This window comes from Cherax quadricarinatus, unplaced genomic scaffold (genome assembly GCF_038502225.1).
Source record: "Cherax quadricarinatus isolate ZL_2023a unplaced genomic scaffold, ASM3850222v1 Contig614, whole genome shotgun sequence".
In the NCBI taxonomy this organism is placed as follows: Eukaryota; Metazoa; Arthropoda; class Malacostraca; order Decapoda; family Parastacidae; genus Cherax; species Cherax quadricarinatus.
The window spans coordinates 41,362-57,857 of NW_027195640.1; the positions used below are offsets into that span (position 1 = coordinate 41,362).

Consider the following 16,496-nt stretch of genomic DNA (forward strand, 5'->3'; position numbering starts at 1 on the left):
AGTACCAGTCGAGAAGTGTCCTCCTGAGTCGCTTGCCAGAAGTCCTGCCCAGTTGCCGAGTTTTGACGACGCCACTGGGGCACTCGAGGGCACCAGCAGGTTGTGCCCCAGGTTGAGTGAAAACCTGCAGTGACTCCTACTATGACTGCTTCACCGTTCTAGAGGAGACCGTACCCCGTTACGTCACAGCTCAGCCGCAGCGATGTCTCCTGTGTTGCAGTATCTGTCCAGATGCAGGAAGGTATGCAGTGATGCCCATCGATGCTCACTGCCTATGACCACGATGTTTAGAACACCCCACATATTTTTTTTCTTCCCTCCCTGTAGGAAGTTTTTTTTTCCATGTCCATATGTATATACATGTTTTTATTTTGTGTTCTGTGCCCTGTTCCTACAAGAGAGAGACCGAGCTTTTTTACCACCAGTATTGTCGCGTCGGGACGACGCGAGGTAGCTGGCCGAGCAAATGTAGACAGCCTGTACTGTCTGCACAGACAGCCTATGCTGTCTGCTAGCTTAGTTCATATTTCGCGGCACTCGAGAGCTGCCCTCTCTAGGCCTGCCCAGGTCAGTGGGACGCTGGTCCCACTCTCACTCGCTCACTCACTCAGCGGCCAAGACTCAGACAACAAGTCCTACTAGCTCTCTCCCTCGTGTGATGGCCTCCCCGGGCCATGGGCACAACACACAAGCCTGTGTACCCACCACGACATTGCAAGTAAAGTAAAGAAGCCTCCGAAGACGTCTATCATTGAACCTCGCTCCGCTGCAGCATCACCAAATAATCTTGTTTCACACCTTGATTCTCATGAGGGGGGTTTATGCCTTGATGCTGGTGAGGGCTGTTTATGCTTCGATGCTGGTGAGAGGCGTTTATGCCTTGATGCTGATGAGAGGGAGTTTATGCCTTGATGCTGGCAAGGGGCACTTAAGCCTTGACGCTGGTGAGGGGCGTTTATGCTTCGATGCTTGTGAGAGGCGTTTATGCCTTGATGCTGATGAGAGGGAGTTTTTGCCTTAATGCTGGCAAGGGGCACTTATGCCTTGACCCTGGTGAGGGGCGTTTATGCTTTGATGTTGGTGAAGAGGGTTTATGCCTTGATGCTGGGAAGGGGCATTTATGCCTTGATGCTGGGAAGAGGCATTTATGCCTTGATGCTGGTAAGGGGCATTTATGCCTTGATGCTGGTGAGGGACGTTTGAGCCCGGGAACTAAATACATCCTTTCCTTACTTGAATAAAATATAAACGTCTCCAACTCCACTGGCAACATGTGGCTTCCAGTGGTTTAAATTTGTTTCGTGTTTGTCATAAAACAACTGTGAAAGGCATTAATCTTACAAAGTTAATGTATCGCATGAGATGGGTGAAAGTTTTCTTGAGTACTGGTTGAGCAGGAGCAAGGTCTGTTGGATTATCTACTCTGACGTGAGATACATAGCATCTTCAGCATCTTCAGCATCTTCAGCATCTTCAGCTTTAAGATTTTACTGCTAATGTTTTCTACCAAAGGAAACTTTCTTATGGTTTTCGGTTTTGTATCTTTCATTGTGCTTAATTTTTTAAAACAATTGATTTCTGTGATATATCGGGAGAATTTCTCTATTGATAAGAAATGTATCAGACAGTTTGCTTTTATGTTCCTATAACATTTATATGTTTATCAGCCCATTGTAAAAGTTCTGGAGTTATTTACCCCAAGCTTCACTAAAACATAAATTATGAACTTTCTTACTTTTCAGAGAGTCACTCTTACCTTTAGAGAATTTTGAACTGATTTTGCCCCGTGTCCATCCCAATTTGCTTTTTTTGGATGGAAAATGCGAAAATTTAAATTTTGTTTTTTATGCAATAATTCCTGAGTGTTGGATGTAATTAGCTTCGATCTTAGTGACACCTTCATAATGCGAAGTGTGCAGCGTCAAGCTGAGTCTGCTGGTGTGTTACACCATATTGTTCTCTCTGAGATGAACAGAGAATACCTCTTCAGTCTAGCTTCAAAGTTGAAGAATTTGTGGAGAATTTGATTTAGATTCGTGTAGTTTATGAAAAGGACACCTTTAAAACGAATCGTCAGCAACACACGGGGATTTGCATGAATAGGGAGCCCGAGCCAGGGATCCTTTTATGAATGTGGCAACCCGGCTCGGGGGTACCTGCATGAATGTGGCAACTGAGCCAGGTCGAGAAAGGGAGCAACGACCAGGATACCTTGCATGAATACGCAAATTGAGCTTTGGGGATACCTTGCATGAATTTGGCAACTTGAGCTTCAGGGAAACCTTCAAACTGCAAACTTGAGCTTTAGGGGTACCTTGCAGGGAAACGGGAGCAACGAGCTTCCGGATCCTTTTATGAATTTTAAAAAAGACTTTGGGGATACCTTGCAGGTCGTGCAGCAACGACTCAGGGGGTACCTTGCAGAATCGACAAACTTCAGGTCCGATGAATAGAACTTGTTTTGGGGGTACCTTGCATGAATGTGCACAACGAGCTCAGGGGAATTTCATGAATCGTGCAGCCGAGCATCAGGGGAAAACCTTGCAGAATAGGCAGCAACGAGCATCAGGGGGAACCCTTAAAGGGAGCAAGGGAAACAGGGGGAACCAGCATGAATAGTGCAGCCACTTAAACACGGGGGATACCTTTTCAGAATGTGAAACGGCATCAGGGGGTACCCAGAATTTGCAGCACCCCAGCTTCGGGGGTACCTTTTCATGAATAATGGCAACCTGAGCTTTAGGATACCTTCAGAAAGTGCACAACGAGCTTCGGGGAATTTCATGAATGTGGCAAATTTAGTCAGGGGGAACCTTTCATGAATGTGAGCAACTTGGCTCGGGGGAATTCAAGAATCGCAGCAACTTTGGTTCAGATACCGCGGGAACGTGCCAACGAGCTTTAGGAACCCTTTCAGAACTGCAGCAACTGGCTTTAGGGGATTTGCATGAATCACAAAAGCAAACGGCTTCAGGAAAAAACCCCCATGAATATGGCAACTTTTAGACAATTTGCATGAAAGTCAGCAACGAGTTCGGGGTACCCGCGAATAGCAGAAATTGAGTTTAGGATACCTTGATGGTCGTGCAGAACTTGAGCTCAGGGGAACCTTTCATGAATCTGCAAAACTTGACCAGGGGGAATTGCAGAATCGTGGAACGAGCATCAGGGGACCCTTTCATGAATGTGCAAACGGAACCCGGATACCTTTAAAAATTTGCACAACGAGCTCAGGGGGAATTTTCATGAATGTGGCCCCTTTAGCTTCGGGATACCTTATGAATCGGCGGAAAAATCAGGATCCCCATGAAAGTGGCCTTGAGCTTTGGATCCTTGCATGAATACAGCAAAGAGCTTTAGGATACCTTTCATGAATATGCAGCAGGCTTTGGGGGTACCTTTCATGAATGTGCAGCAAACCGAGCATCAGGGATACCTTGCATGAATAGTGCGCAACGAAATCGGGGATACCTTCATGAATGCGCAACGGCTCGGATACCTTGCAGAAAGTGCAAACCACTTGAGCACGGGGGTACCTTTTATGAATAGTAGCAATTGAATAGGGGGTATCTTTATGAATAGTGCAGCAACTTGAGCTTCAGGGGGAAACCTTTCATGAATATGCAGCAACCCGAGCCGGATACCCTTGCAGAAAGGGCAACTTTAGCTTCAGGATACCTTGCATGAATGTTAAAAAATTTAGCTGGGGGTATTGCAGAATTGCAGCAAGGCTTCAGGGAACCCGAGAATCATAGCAAAGAGTTTGGGGGTACCTTGGGCTGAAAAAAACCGGCCGGGGAACCTTGCATGAAAAAAGCAACGGTTCAGGATCCTTTCAGAATGGAAAACGAAATCAGGGATACCTTTTCATGAATCGGAGAACTTTAGTTTTGGGGATCCTGAGAAAAAGAGCAACTTGAGCTTAGGGGATACCTTTCATAAAGTGCAGCAACGATCAGAACTCAGAATTAGGCAACGAGCATCAAAATACCGAAAGAATGGCAGCCGGCATCGGGGGCCTTGTGAACGTCACACGAGCATCAGGGGTACCCGCAAAATGTGGCAAAAGACTCAGGGGGTACCGATGAATAGGCAGCAACGGCTAGGAACCCTTGGGGAAATGCAAACCTGAGCTTTTTGGGGTACCCCATGGGAAAGTGCGCAACTTTAGCCAGGGATACCTTGATAAAGGAGCAAATTGAGCTTTAGGGGGTACCCAGGTATGCCCTTGAGCTTTAGGAACCTTTTCATGAATATGCAGGGAACTGGAAGGGGAATGTGCAGCAAGAGCTTCAGGGGGTACCTTAAAATTCAAACCTTACTTGGGGGTCCCTTTGGGGGAAAAGGGGAGCAAAGGCTTCAGGGGAAAACTTTTATGAATATCACAAAGGAGGGTCAGGAAAACCTTTAACAGAGCAACGAGCTTTTAGGATACCTTGCATGTTCCCCAATCTTCAAGGGAAAAGGAATCGGGAAAACCTGGCTTTGGGGGAAACCTTTCATGAATCGGGGGCAACTTGGCTTCAGGGGGTACCTTTCAGAATCAGCAACAACGGCGGGGAAATGATAATGTGGAACGGTTGGGGGTCCTTTTTTGGGCACAATTGGCCGGGGGAACCCATGAATATGCAGCAACTTTTTCCCGGGGGTACCCGCAGAATATCAGAAAATGAGCCAGGGTCCCCGCCCCAAAAATCGAACTTTGGGTAGGGGAACCTGCATGAAATTTTTTAAAAAACTTGAGCTTAGGGGATACCTTGCAAATCATGCAGAAACCTTTCAGGGGGAAATTTTTCTGAAATGCAGAAAAAGAGCCAGGGGATACCCCAGAAACATACAGCAACTTGAGCTTTAGGATCTCATGAATCATGCAGCAACTTGAGCTTCAGGATCGCATGAATCTGGAATTTTAGTTAGGGGTACCTTTTCATGAATCATACAGCAAAGAGCTTGGGGAATTTCATGTATCAGCAAAAGCTTCAGGGGATACCTTTTAAAGAATCAACAAAAGGGGCTCGGGGGGCCTTTTATGAATTTATAACAACTTTTTTTCAGGATTTTCATGAACCATGAACGGGTTTTGATACCTTTGCAGAAACTGAACAAAAAATTTTTGAGAACCTTTGATGAACATAAACACCGAGCTTGGATACCTTTTTATGAATCATACAAAACGGCATCGGGGAATATTTTTCATGAAAAGTGCAACCCTTGAGATCAGGGGTACCTTTCATGAAAGGGGAGCAACGGTTCAGGAAACCTTCATGAATAGGCAACCCGAGCCAGGGGAAATTGCAGAAAGTGCACAACGACTTCAGGATACCGGAACTTAAAACAACTTGGTTCAGGATACCTTGCAGAATGTCAGCAACCGTGCTTCAGGGGTACTTTTATGAATGGGCAACTTGTGCTTAGGATCCTTTTATGAATCGAGCAACTTGGTTTCCGGGGATACCTTCATGAATAGCAGCAACGAGCTCGGGGGTACCTCAGGAATGCAGCAAACGAGCTCAGGGGTACCTGGTCCCAACAGAACGGCTTCAGGGGGTACCTGCATGAATTTTAAAAAATTAGTTTCAATACCTTGCAGGGAATTACAGCACGGCTTTGGGGGTACCTTTCATGAATCAAAGCAACGGCTTTTGGGGGTACCTTGCATGAAATACAGCAACATTTAGGATACCTTTATGAATGAAAGGGCCCTTTTGGGTTAGGGGGGTACCCCAACTACACAACTTGGCCCAGGATACCTTGCATGAATCTCAGCAACTTGAGCTTCGGGGATCCCTTTCATGAATTAGAAAATTGAGCTCAGGATACCTTGAGAATCTGCAGAAAAAAATCAGGGGTACTTGCATGAATCAGCAACGAGCATCAGGGGGTACCTTTAAATAGTGCAGACTTGAATCAGGGTCCTTGCATGAATAGTGAGCAACTTGAGCATCAGGGGGTACCTTTATGAATAGTGGGAAGAGTCAGGGGGTACTTATGAATAGTGCAGCAACCACTTTAGATACCTTGCATGAAGAGTGCAAACAACGGTTCAGGGGGTACTTTTCAGAATAGTGCAGCAAATTGACTTTAGGGGGAATTGAGAATGTGAACGACCTTCGGGGCACCTTAGAATTCAGCAAGAGTTCAGGGGGTACCTTTTAAATCCCCGAACGAGCTCAGGATACCTGCATGAATCATGCAAAAAGGTTGGGGGTCCTTTGGGTCGTGCGAACGGTGAATGCAGTCATAAAACTTAGCTTCGGGGGTACCATGAACTGCGCAATTGGCTTCGGGGGTACCCTTTATGAAAAGCAAACTTGGCTTCAGGATACCTTGGGAAAAGAACTTTTGGCTTTGGGGGGCCTTTTTGAATTGCAGCCTTGATGGGGAACTTTTAAGAATGTGGAACTTGCTTAGGGGGTACCCATGAATCAGAGCAACAGCCAGGGGGTACCTTGCGAATAGTCAGAACTTTGGCTTCGGATATGCATGAATCATGCGAACTTTTCAGGGAAACCCCATGAATCATGCCGCAACTTGGCTTCGGGGGTACCTTCCCAACACAGCAACGAGCTTAGGGGGAAACCCTTTCATGAATCAAAGAACATTGGGGATACCTTAGAATCGGGACAAACCCCAGCTCGGGATCCCCAAACTCAGCAACGGCTTAGGGGGCCCTTTCATGAATCATCAGCCCGAGCTTTAGGGGTACCTTGCATGAATGGGCAGCAACGGCTTTTGGGATCCATGAATCATACACAAAGGCTTTGGGGAACCTGCAACTACACAACTTGAGCTTTTGGGGATACCTGCAGAATCATAACAGCTTTTTGGGGGATACCTTGCAGAATCATCCCACCGGCTTGGGATACCCTTAAAAGAACCATACAAAACAAAGTTCGGGGATACTCTGATGAATGCCCCCAAAGTTTCGGGGAACCGCATGAATCATAAACCCAAATTTTAGCTTCAGGATACCCTTCATGAATCTGCACAACGTGCTTTGGGGAAAACCATGAATCTGCAAAATTTGGCTTCGGGGAACCCTTCATGAATATCAGCAACGGTCGGATAATTTTTATAATCATCGAAGTTTAGGTCCTTGATGAATCATGGAAGTGCTTCAGGGGGTACCTTGCATGAATCATACACAACTTTAGCTTGGGATACCCTTTATAATTGCAAAAACTTTACTTTAGGAAAACTTTCATGAAACATCAACAACGAGCTTTTAGGGGGTACTTTTTATGAATCATCAGCAACGAGCTTAGGGGGTCTTGAGAATCATGCAGCAACCCTTTGAGCCAAAGGGGTTCCTTGATGAATATCCAACGAGCTAGGGATACCTTATGAATATACGAACGAGCTTTAGGGGGTACCTTTCATGAATATCAGCAACCGAGCTCAGGGGACTTGCATGAATCATACAGCAACTTTAGCCGGGGGTACCTTCATGAATCATCAGCAACGGGCTTGGGGGTACCCATGAATCATACAGCAATTTGTTAGGGGGTATTTTTCATGAACTACACAACGGTTTTGGGGGTTTTGCATGAATCATACAAACCCCAGCTTTAGGATCCCTTTGCATGAATCATAAACCCGCAAGAGCTTAGGGTACTTGAGAATCATACAGCAACTTGGCCGGGGGTACCTGGGCGAAACTTTTAACAATTTGGGTTCAGGGGGGTACCTTGCATGAATCATCAGCAACTTGAGCTTAGGGGGTATTGATGAATCAAAACAGCTTTAGGGGGTCTTGCATGAATCCCGCAATTTGGGTAGGGATACCCGATGAAATGCACAGCCAGGGGATTTTGCATGAAAAAAAAGCAACTTGGGATACCTTGCTGAATATTTAAACTTGGGTTCAGGGGATACCTTGCATGAATGTGCAGCAACGGCTTCAGGGGGTCCTTGATGAAGGGGCAGCAAACCCGGGGATACCTGCAGAATGGCAATTTGGGTTTTGGTACCCTTTCTGAAGGTGCAGCAAAGACTTCGGGACCTTTCATGAATCTGCAGCCTTTTGGGAGGAACTTTAGAATGTCGAACGAGCTTTAGGGGGTACCTGCAGAAACTGGGAACTTGGTCAGGAACCTTGTGAATCCACAACGGCTTCAGGGGTACCCGCGAATTGCGCAAGAGCTTAGGGGTACCCATGAATTCAGCAATTGTTTAGGGAATTGAGAAAGGCACACGGTTTTAGGGGTTTTTATGAATCGCAAACAGCCAGGGGGTACCCTTTCTGAATCGTGCAGCAACTTAGGTTGGGGGTTTGCAGAAAGGGGGGAAAAGAGTTAGGGATTTGCATGAATCGCGCCTTGGTTGGAACTTTATAATCTGCGAAGAGCTTAGGGGTACCGCAAATTTCCCGAATTAGCCAGGGGATAGCATGAAACTGCGAATTTTGCTGGGGATACCGATGGGGCGAACTTGCTTTAGGGGGTACCTTGCAGGTCCAAAACAACTTGGCTTTAGGGGATCCTGCATGAATTGCAGCAATTTTATTTTGGGTACCGCGAATGGCAAACCGTGCTTAGGGAAAAATTTTTCATGAAAACTTCTTCAATCCGCGAAACCCGAACTTGGTTCGGGATACCTTCATGAATCTCAGCAACTTGGCTTTAGGGGGTACCTTGCATGAATATCGCAAATTTTACTCCGGGTTTTTGATTATTTTTTAAAATTATTATTTTTTTAAAATTATCATATTTTATTTATAAAAATTGATTGATCTCTTAAAAAGTATGAAACAAACTCCGTATATACACACCAAAGCCCGTACTCATGAACATCCCGACTCAACAGAAACAATGGTTTGGGGGAAATGAACCGTGGTCTTGACAAATGGTATCCCGCCTGACTCGGACCTCGAGGCCACAATGAAGGTTTTCCCGACAACATTGCGGGGTCTTCATCAAGGGGAATTGACCAACCGTTATCCACAGCCGAACTCATTTAAAATGTTTATAGTCATTACCATAATTTTTAAAGGGGTAAAACGGTAAGCCAGTGGAAGGCCTTGGTCAGATGACCAAAAGCTCCAGCGAATGAAAACACTTGCCGTGTTTGCTGACGAATCTTACGTTACCAAACCTTACCTAATGGTACTTGTATTCTTATATCCGTCAAAGCCATAAACACAACAACGTGTAACTACAGTACGAGAGAATAACTACCATAGAACAAAATAATCTATCAACATTCTTAACTACCTGTCACCATAACAGTATAAATTTATTCTCACATTCAGTTCACTTACAACACTGTTATAATAATATATGCACTTTGTTAACACTAGTAACCACGCAGTGTAGCCTAGTAACCACGCAGTGTAGCCCAGTTACCACGCAGTGTATCCTAGTAAACACGTAGAGTTCTAGTAGCCACGCAGTAGCCTCGTTACCAAGCAGTGTAGCCTAGTAACCACGCAGTGTAGCCCTAGTTAACACGCAGTGTAGCCTAGTTACCACGCAGTGTAGCCTCGTCACCGCAGTGTAGCCTATTACCACGCAGTGTAGCTGTTACCACGCAGTGTAGCCTAGTTACCACGCAGTGTAGCCTCTTACCACGCAGTGTAGCCTAGTTACCACGCAGTGTAGCCTGTTACCACGCAGTGTAGCCTAGTACCACGCAGTGTAGCCTGATTACCACGCAGTGTAGCCTGGTTACCACGCAGTGTAGCCTCGTTACCACGCAGTGTAGCCTGATACCACGCGGTGATGCCTATTACCACGCAGTGTAGCCTGTTACCACGCGTGTAGCCTCGTTACACGCAGGTGTAGCCTGAGTTACCACGCAGGTAGCCTCGTTACCACAGCAGTGTAGCCTGGTACCACGCAGTGTAGCCTGTTACCACGCAGTGTAGCCTGAGTTACCACGCAGTGTAGCCTCGTTACCACGCAGTGTAGCCTGTTACCACGCAGTGTAGCTAGTCACCACGCAGTGTAGCCTAGTTACCACGCAGTGTAGCCTCGTTACCACGCAGTGTAGCTAGTTACCACGCAGTGTAGCCTCTTACCACGCAGTGTAGCCTAGTTACCACGCAGTGTGCCTAGTTACCACGCAGGTGTAGCCTCGTTACCACGCAGTGTAGCCTATTACCACGCAGTGTGCCTAGTAAACACGTAGAGTTCGTAGCACAACCACGCAGTGTAGCCTCTTACCACGCAGGTAGCCTAGTTACCACGCAGTGTGCCTCGTACCACGCAGTGTAGGCCTGGTACCACGCAGTGTAGCTAGTTGACCACGCAGTGTAGCCTGTACCACGCAGTGTAGCCTATACCACGCAGTGTAGCCTGTTCCACGCAGTGTAGCCTAGTTACCACGCAGGGTAGCCTAGCTAAATACGTAGAGTTCAGTAGCAACCACGCAGTGTAGCCTCGTTACCACGCGTGTAGCCTAGTTACCACGCAGTGTAGCCTCGTTACCACGCAGTGTAGCCTAGTTACCACGCAGTGTAGCCTAGTTACCACGCAGTGTATCCTAGTTACCACGCAGTGTATCCTAGTTACCACGCAGTGTAGCCTCGTTACACGCAGGTGCCCTAGTAACCACGCAGTGTAGCCTAGTAACCACGCAGTGTAGCCCAGTTACCACGCAGTGTATCCTAGTTACCACACAGTGTAGCCTAGTAACCACACATGTATTCTGGTTACCACACAGTGTATCCTAATTACCACACAGTGTATCTTAGTAACAACACAGTGCTTCCTAGTTACCACACAGTGTATCCTTGTCACCGCACAGTGTATCCTAATAACCACACAATGTAGCTTGGTTACCACACAGTGTATCCTGGTTACCACACAGTGTATCCTACTTACCACACAGTGTAGCTTGGTTACCACAAAGTGCATCTTGATTACCACACAGAGTATCCTAGATACCACTCAATGTATCCTGTTACCACACAATGTATCCTGGTTTCCACACAGTGTACCCTAGTTACCACACAGTGCAGCGTGGTGACCACACTGTGTATCCTATTTACCACACAGTGTATCCTGGTGACCACACGGTGTATCCTAGTTACCACACAGTGTATCCTGGTGACCACACAGTGTATCCTGGTGACCACACAGTGTATCCTAGTTACCACACAGTGTAGCTTGCTTACCACACAGTGTATCTTGGTGACCACACAGTGTATCCTACTTAGCACACAGTGTATCCTAGTTACCACACAGTGTATCGTCAATCCTATCATTAATATGTCCTAATATGTGTCTTGGCTGAGACCAATGTATCATCAGTTACTTTTAAAAGTATTTCTTCATTCATATGGTGATTCTCAGCAGTGTTTAATGAACTGCTTCACTAATATATGTGACTGCAGGTGTTGTGGGTGTTACCAGTGTATCACACATTGCTTTACTGACCAGCGTGTGTTCACAGGTGTCCTGGCTGCGACATAGGGACACACACCTGCTGACAGTGGGGCCCTACACCTACACAAGTGACCAAAGGTTCAGGGCTGTACACACAGCTGGCTCCGAGGACTGGTCGCTCACTGTCAAGTTCGCTCAAGTGCGTGACTCTGGCATGTATGAGTGCCAGGTGTCCACCACACCTCCCATGAGACACTTCATCTGGCTCACAGTCGTAGGTGAGTACACCTCCCATGAGGCACTACATCTGGCTCACAGTCGTAGGTGAGTACACCTCCCATGAGGCACTACATCTGGCTCACAGTCGTAGGTAAGTACACCTCCCATGAGGCACTACATCTGGCTCACAGTCGCAGGTAAGTACACCTCCCATGAGGCACTACATCTGGCTCACAGTCGTAGCTAAGTACACCTCCCATGAGGCACTACATCTGGCTCACAGTCGTAGGTAAGTACACCTCCCATGAGGCACTACATCTGGCTCACAGTCGCAGGTAAGTACACCTCCCATGAGGCACTACATCTTGCTCACAGTCGTAGCTAAGTACACCTCCCATGAGGCACTACATCTGGCTCACAGTCGTAGGTGAGTACACCTCCCATGAGGCACTACATCTGGCTCACAGTCGTAGGTAAGTACACCTCCCATGAGGCACTACATCTGGCTCACAGTCGCAGGTAAGTACACCTCCCATGAGGCACTACATCTGGCTCACAGTCGCAGGTAAGTACACCTCCCATGAGGCACTACATCTGGCTCACAGTCGTAGGTAAGTACACCTCCCATGAGGCACTACATCTGGCTCACAGTCGCAGGTAAGTACACCTCCCATGAGGCACTACATCTGGCTCACAGTCGTAGGTAAGTACACCTCGCATGAGGCACTACATCTGGCTCACAGTCGTAGCTAAGTACACCTCCCATGAGGCACTACATCTGGCTCACAGTCGCAGGTAAGTACACCTCCCATGAGGCACTACATCTGGCTCACAGTCGTAGGTAAGTACACCTCGCATGAGGCACTACATCTGGCTCACAGTCGTAGGTAAGTACACCTCCCATGAGGCACTACATCTGGCTCACAGTCGCAGGTAAGTACACCTCCCATGAGGCACTACATCTGGCTCACAGTCGTAGCTAAGTACACCTCCCATGAGGCACTACATCTGGCTCACAGTCGCAGGTAAGTACACCTCGCATGAGGCACTACATCTGGCTCACAGTCGTAGCTAAGTACACCTCCCATGAGGCACTACATGGACTGCATCAAGGACCTTACATGTCACTTGACATGCAACAAACAACACTTCCTGCACTTCCTCTAATCAGCTAAGTCAGCTGATAGTTTTAATAGTCAGCTAATTAGGGTTAAGAACTGACTCCAAATGAACTGACATAATACCTATATGTTAGTCAAGAGTCAGTCTCTCACTTGCTACTGCTGTTACATACACAGATCTTTTAGTATTCGCTTACAAGCCACCTGCAGTGAGCGACCTCACTTTTTCCTCCTTCTCTCGTACTTATTTGTATGGTATTTACTTACATTGCTGTCTGTTTCGCACTCAGAAAATGTAAATATTGGAAGTGGCAATATATGAGTACTGAAAACCTACCCGTGGTAATTACCTTTTTCATTATTACCTGGAATCTATCTGGAGGGTATTTTAGGGATCAACGCCCCCGCGGCCCTGTTCATGATCAGGCCTCACGGTGAATCAGGGCCTGACCAATGAGGCTGTTACTAGTGGCCGCACGTAGTTCAACGTACGAACCACAGCCCGGGTGGTCCAGTACTGACTTTAGGTAACTATTCAGCTCCTTGAAGACGATGCAACATCCCCCCATTGAAAAGCAGGGGCGCCACTAGCACGATAAGAGACAACACAGTAAATGTCAGTGGCCTAAGACTGTTCAACTGCCTCCCAGTGTACATAAAGGGATTACCAATAGTACCTCTGGCTGTCTTCAAGAAGACGCGGGACAGACACCTAAAGTCAGTACCTGACCAGCCGGGCTGTGGTTCGTACGTCGGGTTACGTGCGGCCAACAGAAACAGCCTGGTTGATCTGGCCCTGATCCACCGGGAGGCCTGGTCATGGACAGGGCCGCGGGGACGTTGAACCCTGAAACCCTCTCCAGGTATACTCCAGGTATAACAACCTGGGGTATATTGATAATTCCCTTTATGGCAGGTGGGAGGCTGTTGAACAGTCTTGGGCCCCGGACACTTATTGTTTTTCTCATAGTTTACTAATGGCGCCCCTACTTTTCATTAGGGGTATGTTGCATCGCCTGCAGAGTCTTTTTCAGATTAGGGACCAGTCACTTTAGGATTTTCCAGGTGTAGATTATGATGTATCTCTCTCGCCTGCTCTCCAGTGAGTGCAAGTCTAATGCTTCCAAGCGTTCCCAGTAGTTAAGACCCATGAATCATTACTGCTGAGAGAGCTATCATAGGCGACTCTTGAAGGCTGTTTAGGTGCAGTCTGATTTGTAGATATGACCGTTCCACACACATATCTGATGCTGTGTTTAGAGTTGGTTCTAGGTTTCAGCGCAGAATGATGGCGCTTGCTCTTGTGACAGCCCCGTATCGTCGTCCTGAGGTGTAGTATTACCCGCATGGATGCTCTGCCTAGTCTCCTGTTGGACGGGAGCGGCATAGTGTACATGCTGTCTATATGAGCACTGAACACAAATCAAGAAAAGCAGGTCTCACAGTTACGATCTATTGATGGCTTCATAAGCTTTGAAGAATTTGTTTTTTCCGGACCATTACCAAAGTTATCAATGTGTCTCTGTTACTGGACGGTGTGTCAAGACACAGCTTAAAATTACAGAAAGAATGCTATATCTTATTTCAGCCCATGTGGATACTTTGAGCACTTCTGAGTACCATGACTGTACTTTGAGATTTCTCTTTCTCCTGTTTGACAACAAAGATCTGCAATATTATGCTGAAATAATGTCTGGCATGATATTTCAAGAAATGTTAACTAGCATGACCTTTAAATGCAGAAGCTATAGTAATGTTGTGGACTTAATCGAACTCGCTGAACTTAAAGACCTTAAAGTTACCAACCACTACCAAGGCTGCAACCTTCCCTGGAGGTGCTCGTGCTGATCTTGAAGGAATTGTTCAACCGTTCAAACAAGTATCATGTTACTGATAGTATCCAAAACCGCCAGTAATGTGAAACTGATGCATGGAAAAATCTTCTGCAACTACTTGGATAAACATTTAGCATGACATGCTTTCACTGGTGGGAGGCACTCGCTTGTGAGCTAATCTACAGCTGTTGCAGTCTCACCTGTACTCTAGTGTATAAGGTCTGGCTGCATGACTCTGCTCTAGGCATCAGATACTACACTTCTCACGAAGAGTGATGGACTACCTCTTTCTACCTCTTTCAGTGCTTTCTCACCTGTTTCCGACTAACGAAGCCGGTTGTGCAGGGAAAATGTTTTGTCAGTAAAGATAAAGTGTTACAAATCTATCTTAGTAATAAATTAGTGCAGTACGTAAGGGTTATAAGCTATGAAGAAAGAATAAGTGCGCTAAACCTTATGTTACTACAAGGACAAAGCTTGAAATGATAATGCTGTACAATTGTTTTTTTAAGAAGAATTGATGAGATAGACATACACAGGAACACAAGTGAAATGTTCGAAATAAAAAATACATACGAGAAACAGGGATGTTGGGAAGTATTTCTTCAGCCTTAGTATAGTCAGGAAGCGAAACGACCAGAACAAGGGAGTAGTAGAGGTAGGATCTGTACGTAGCTTCATGAAGTAAACTATGCGTCTTGCAGCCAGAAAAGAGCGAACGTAGTAGAGACCAGCAAGGAAACTGCTGCAGGAACTGAGATTTGACCTCTTCAAACTACATATAAGTACATCCACTCAGTTCCAAGACATTTTTCCACAAACTAACCAAACAGAACTGACTGGTCCAACATCATAGATTAAGACAGGAACTAAATCATCTTGTTTCCCATCACAAGCTACAGGCAATGAAATATATTGTTCCTGACTGGGTAAACTCAGAGTGAAGAAATGGGAAACCACATGGTAATTAAAAAGGGAGTGAAAACTGTGCAATAATTGTCAACATATGTGGACAGAGAAGAAACTGATGTTACCTGGATTTAAGCTCTTGATGACGGAAGAATGATGAAAAAATCTCAGTGAATTTTTGAAAGAGACGAAGAAAAATAAAGAAGAGCCGGAGGAAGACAAGGTACACTAGGAGGTTTTTCCTGAAAAACAGAGGTAAGGAGCAAAGATAAATGAAACGAATACAGGAGGTGGGGGAGACAGGAGGAGGTGCAAAGGGAGGAAAAATGGACCTTAGGAGACATGCTCTCAGGCAACTGTGAGGTGAAGATGGTACTGGGAGCAGCATAGAAAGTGATAAAAGCAGATACCAAACTCAGGAGAAAAAGAAAACTCTAGGAAGACAGTGGGAGGTCGGTGATTATCGACGGTCTCCAGGAGGCTAGAATGATGATAAATATGAGACAGGGATGGCGGATAAATGGGAAATTTACATTATCATTCAAGAGTCAAGTTGTAAGACCGAGATGCACCAGGTGACACATTTTTAGAGGATTGGAAGGTGTTCACGGGACAAAATAAGAACAGTTGTATTAATATATATCACCTGGTGAACCATGATCTGGACAGAGCTAAAAAGGAAACGGGACACATGCGGCAGAGAATGAAAAAATGACAAAGACAGGAAGGAGAACCAGAGAATGCAAGGAGAGGCTGTGGAAGACCAGATTCTAGTAGTATGCCAAGCTCACTCTCCCCTTGTGGAAGCTCAACCTCGTGGGGTACACTGTGCCCAGCTCTACACAGTCCTTGCTCAAGCCCCCGGTCACCTTCCCACTATAATACCCAGATCAAACTCTACGCTTCTCCACATCCTCTCTTGACCACATCAACATTCCTAACCCCATCCAGTGCCGGAACCTTTCTCACAACCACCCGTCATTTCTTTACCTCCAACGTTCCTAATCCTCCATCACCTCAATCCATGGCCACTCCCCTTCCACTGGAAATACTGTTCCCACAACCAATCCTCACCCATATCCCCA

General features: G+C 46.3%; 1 protein-coding gene across 1 annotated transcript in view; it reads left to right on the top strand.

Annotated features, from left to right (window-relative positions):
• Positions 1 to 16,496, top strand: part of LOC128693666 (zwei Ig domain protein zig-8-like) — a 111,833-nt gene that overhangs the window by 18,586 nt on the left and 76,751 nt on the right. The window contains exon 3 of the mRNA XM_070080572.1: positions 11,395 to 11,605. Coding sequence (XP_069936673.1) covers positions 11,395 to 11,605 — 211 coding nt within the window. The remainder of the gene's footprint in view (positions 1 to 11,394; positions 11,606 to 16,496) is intronic.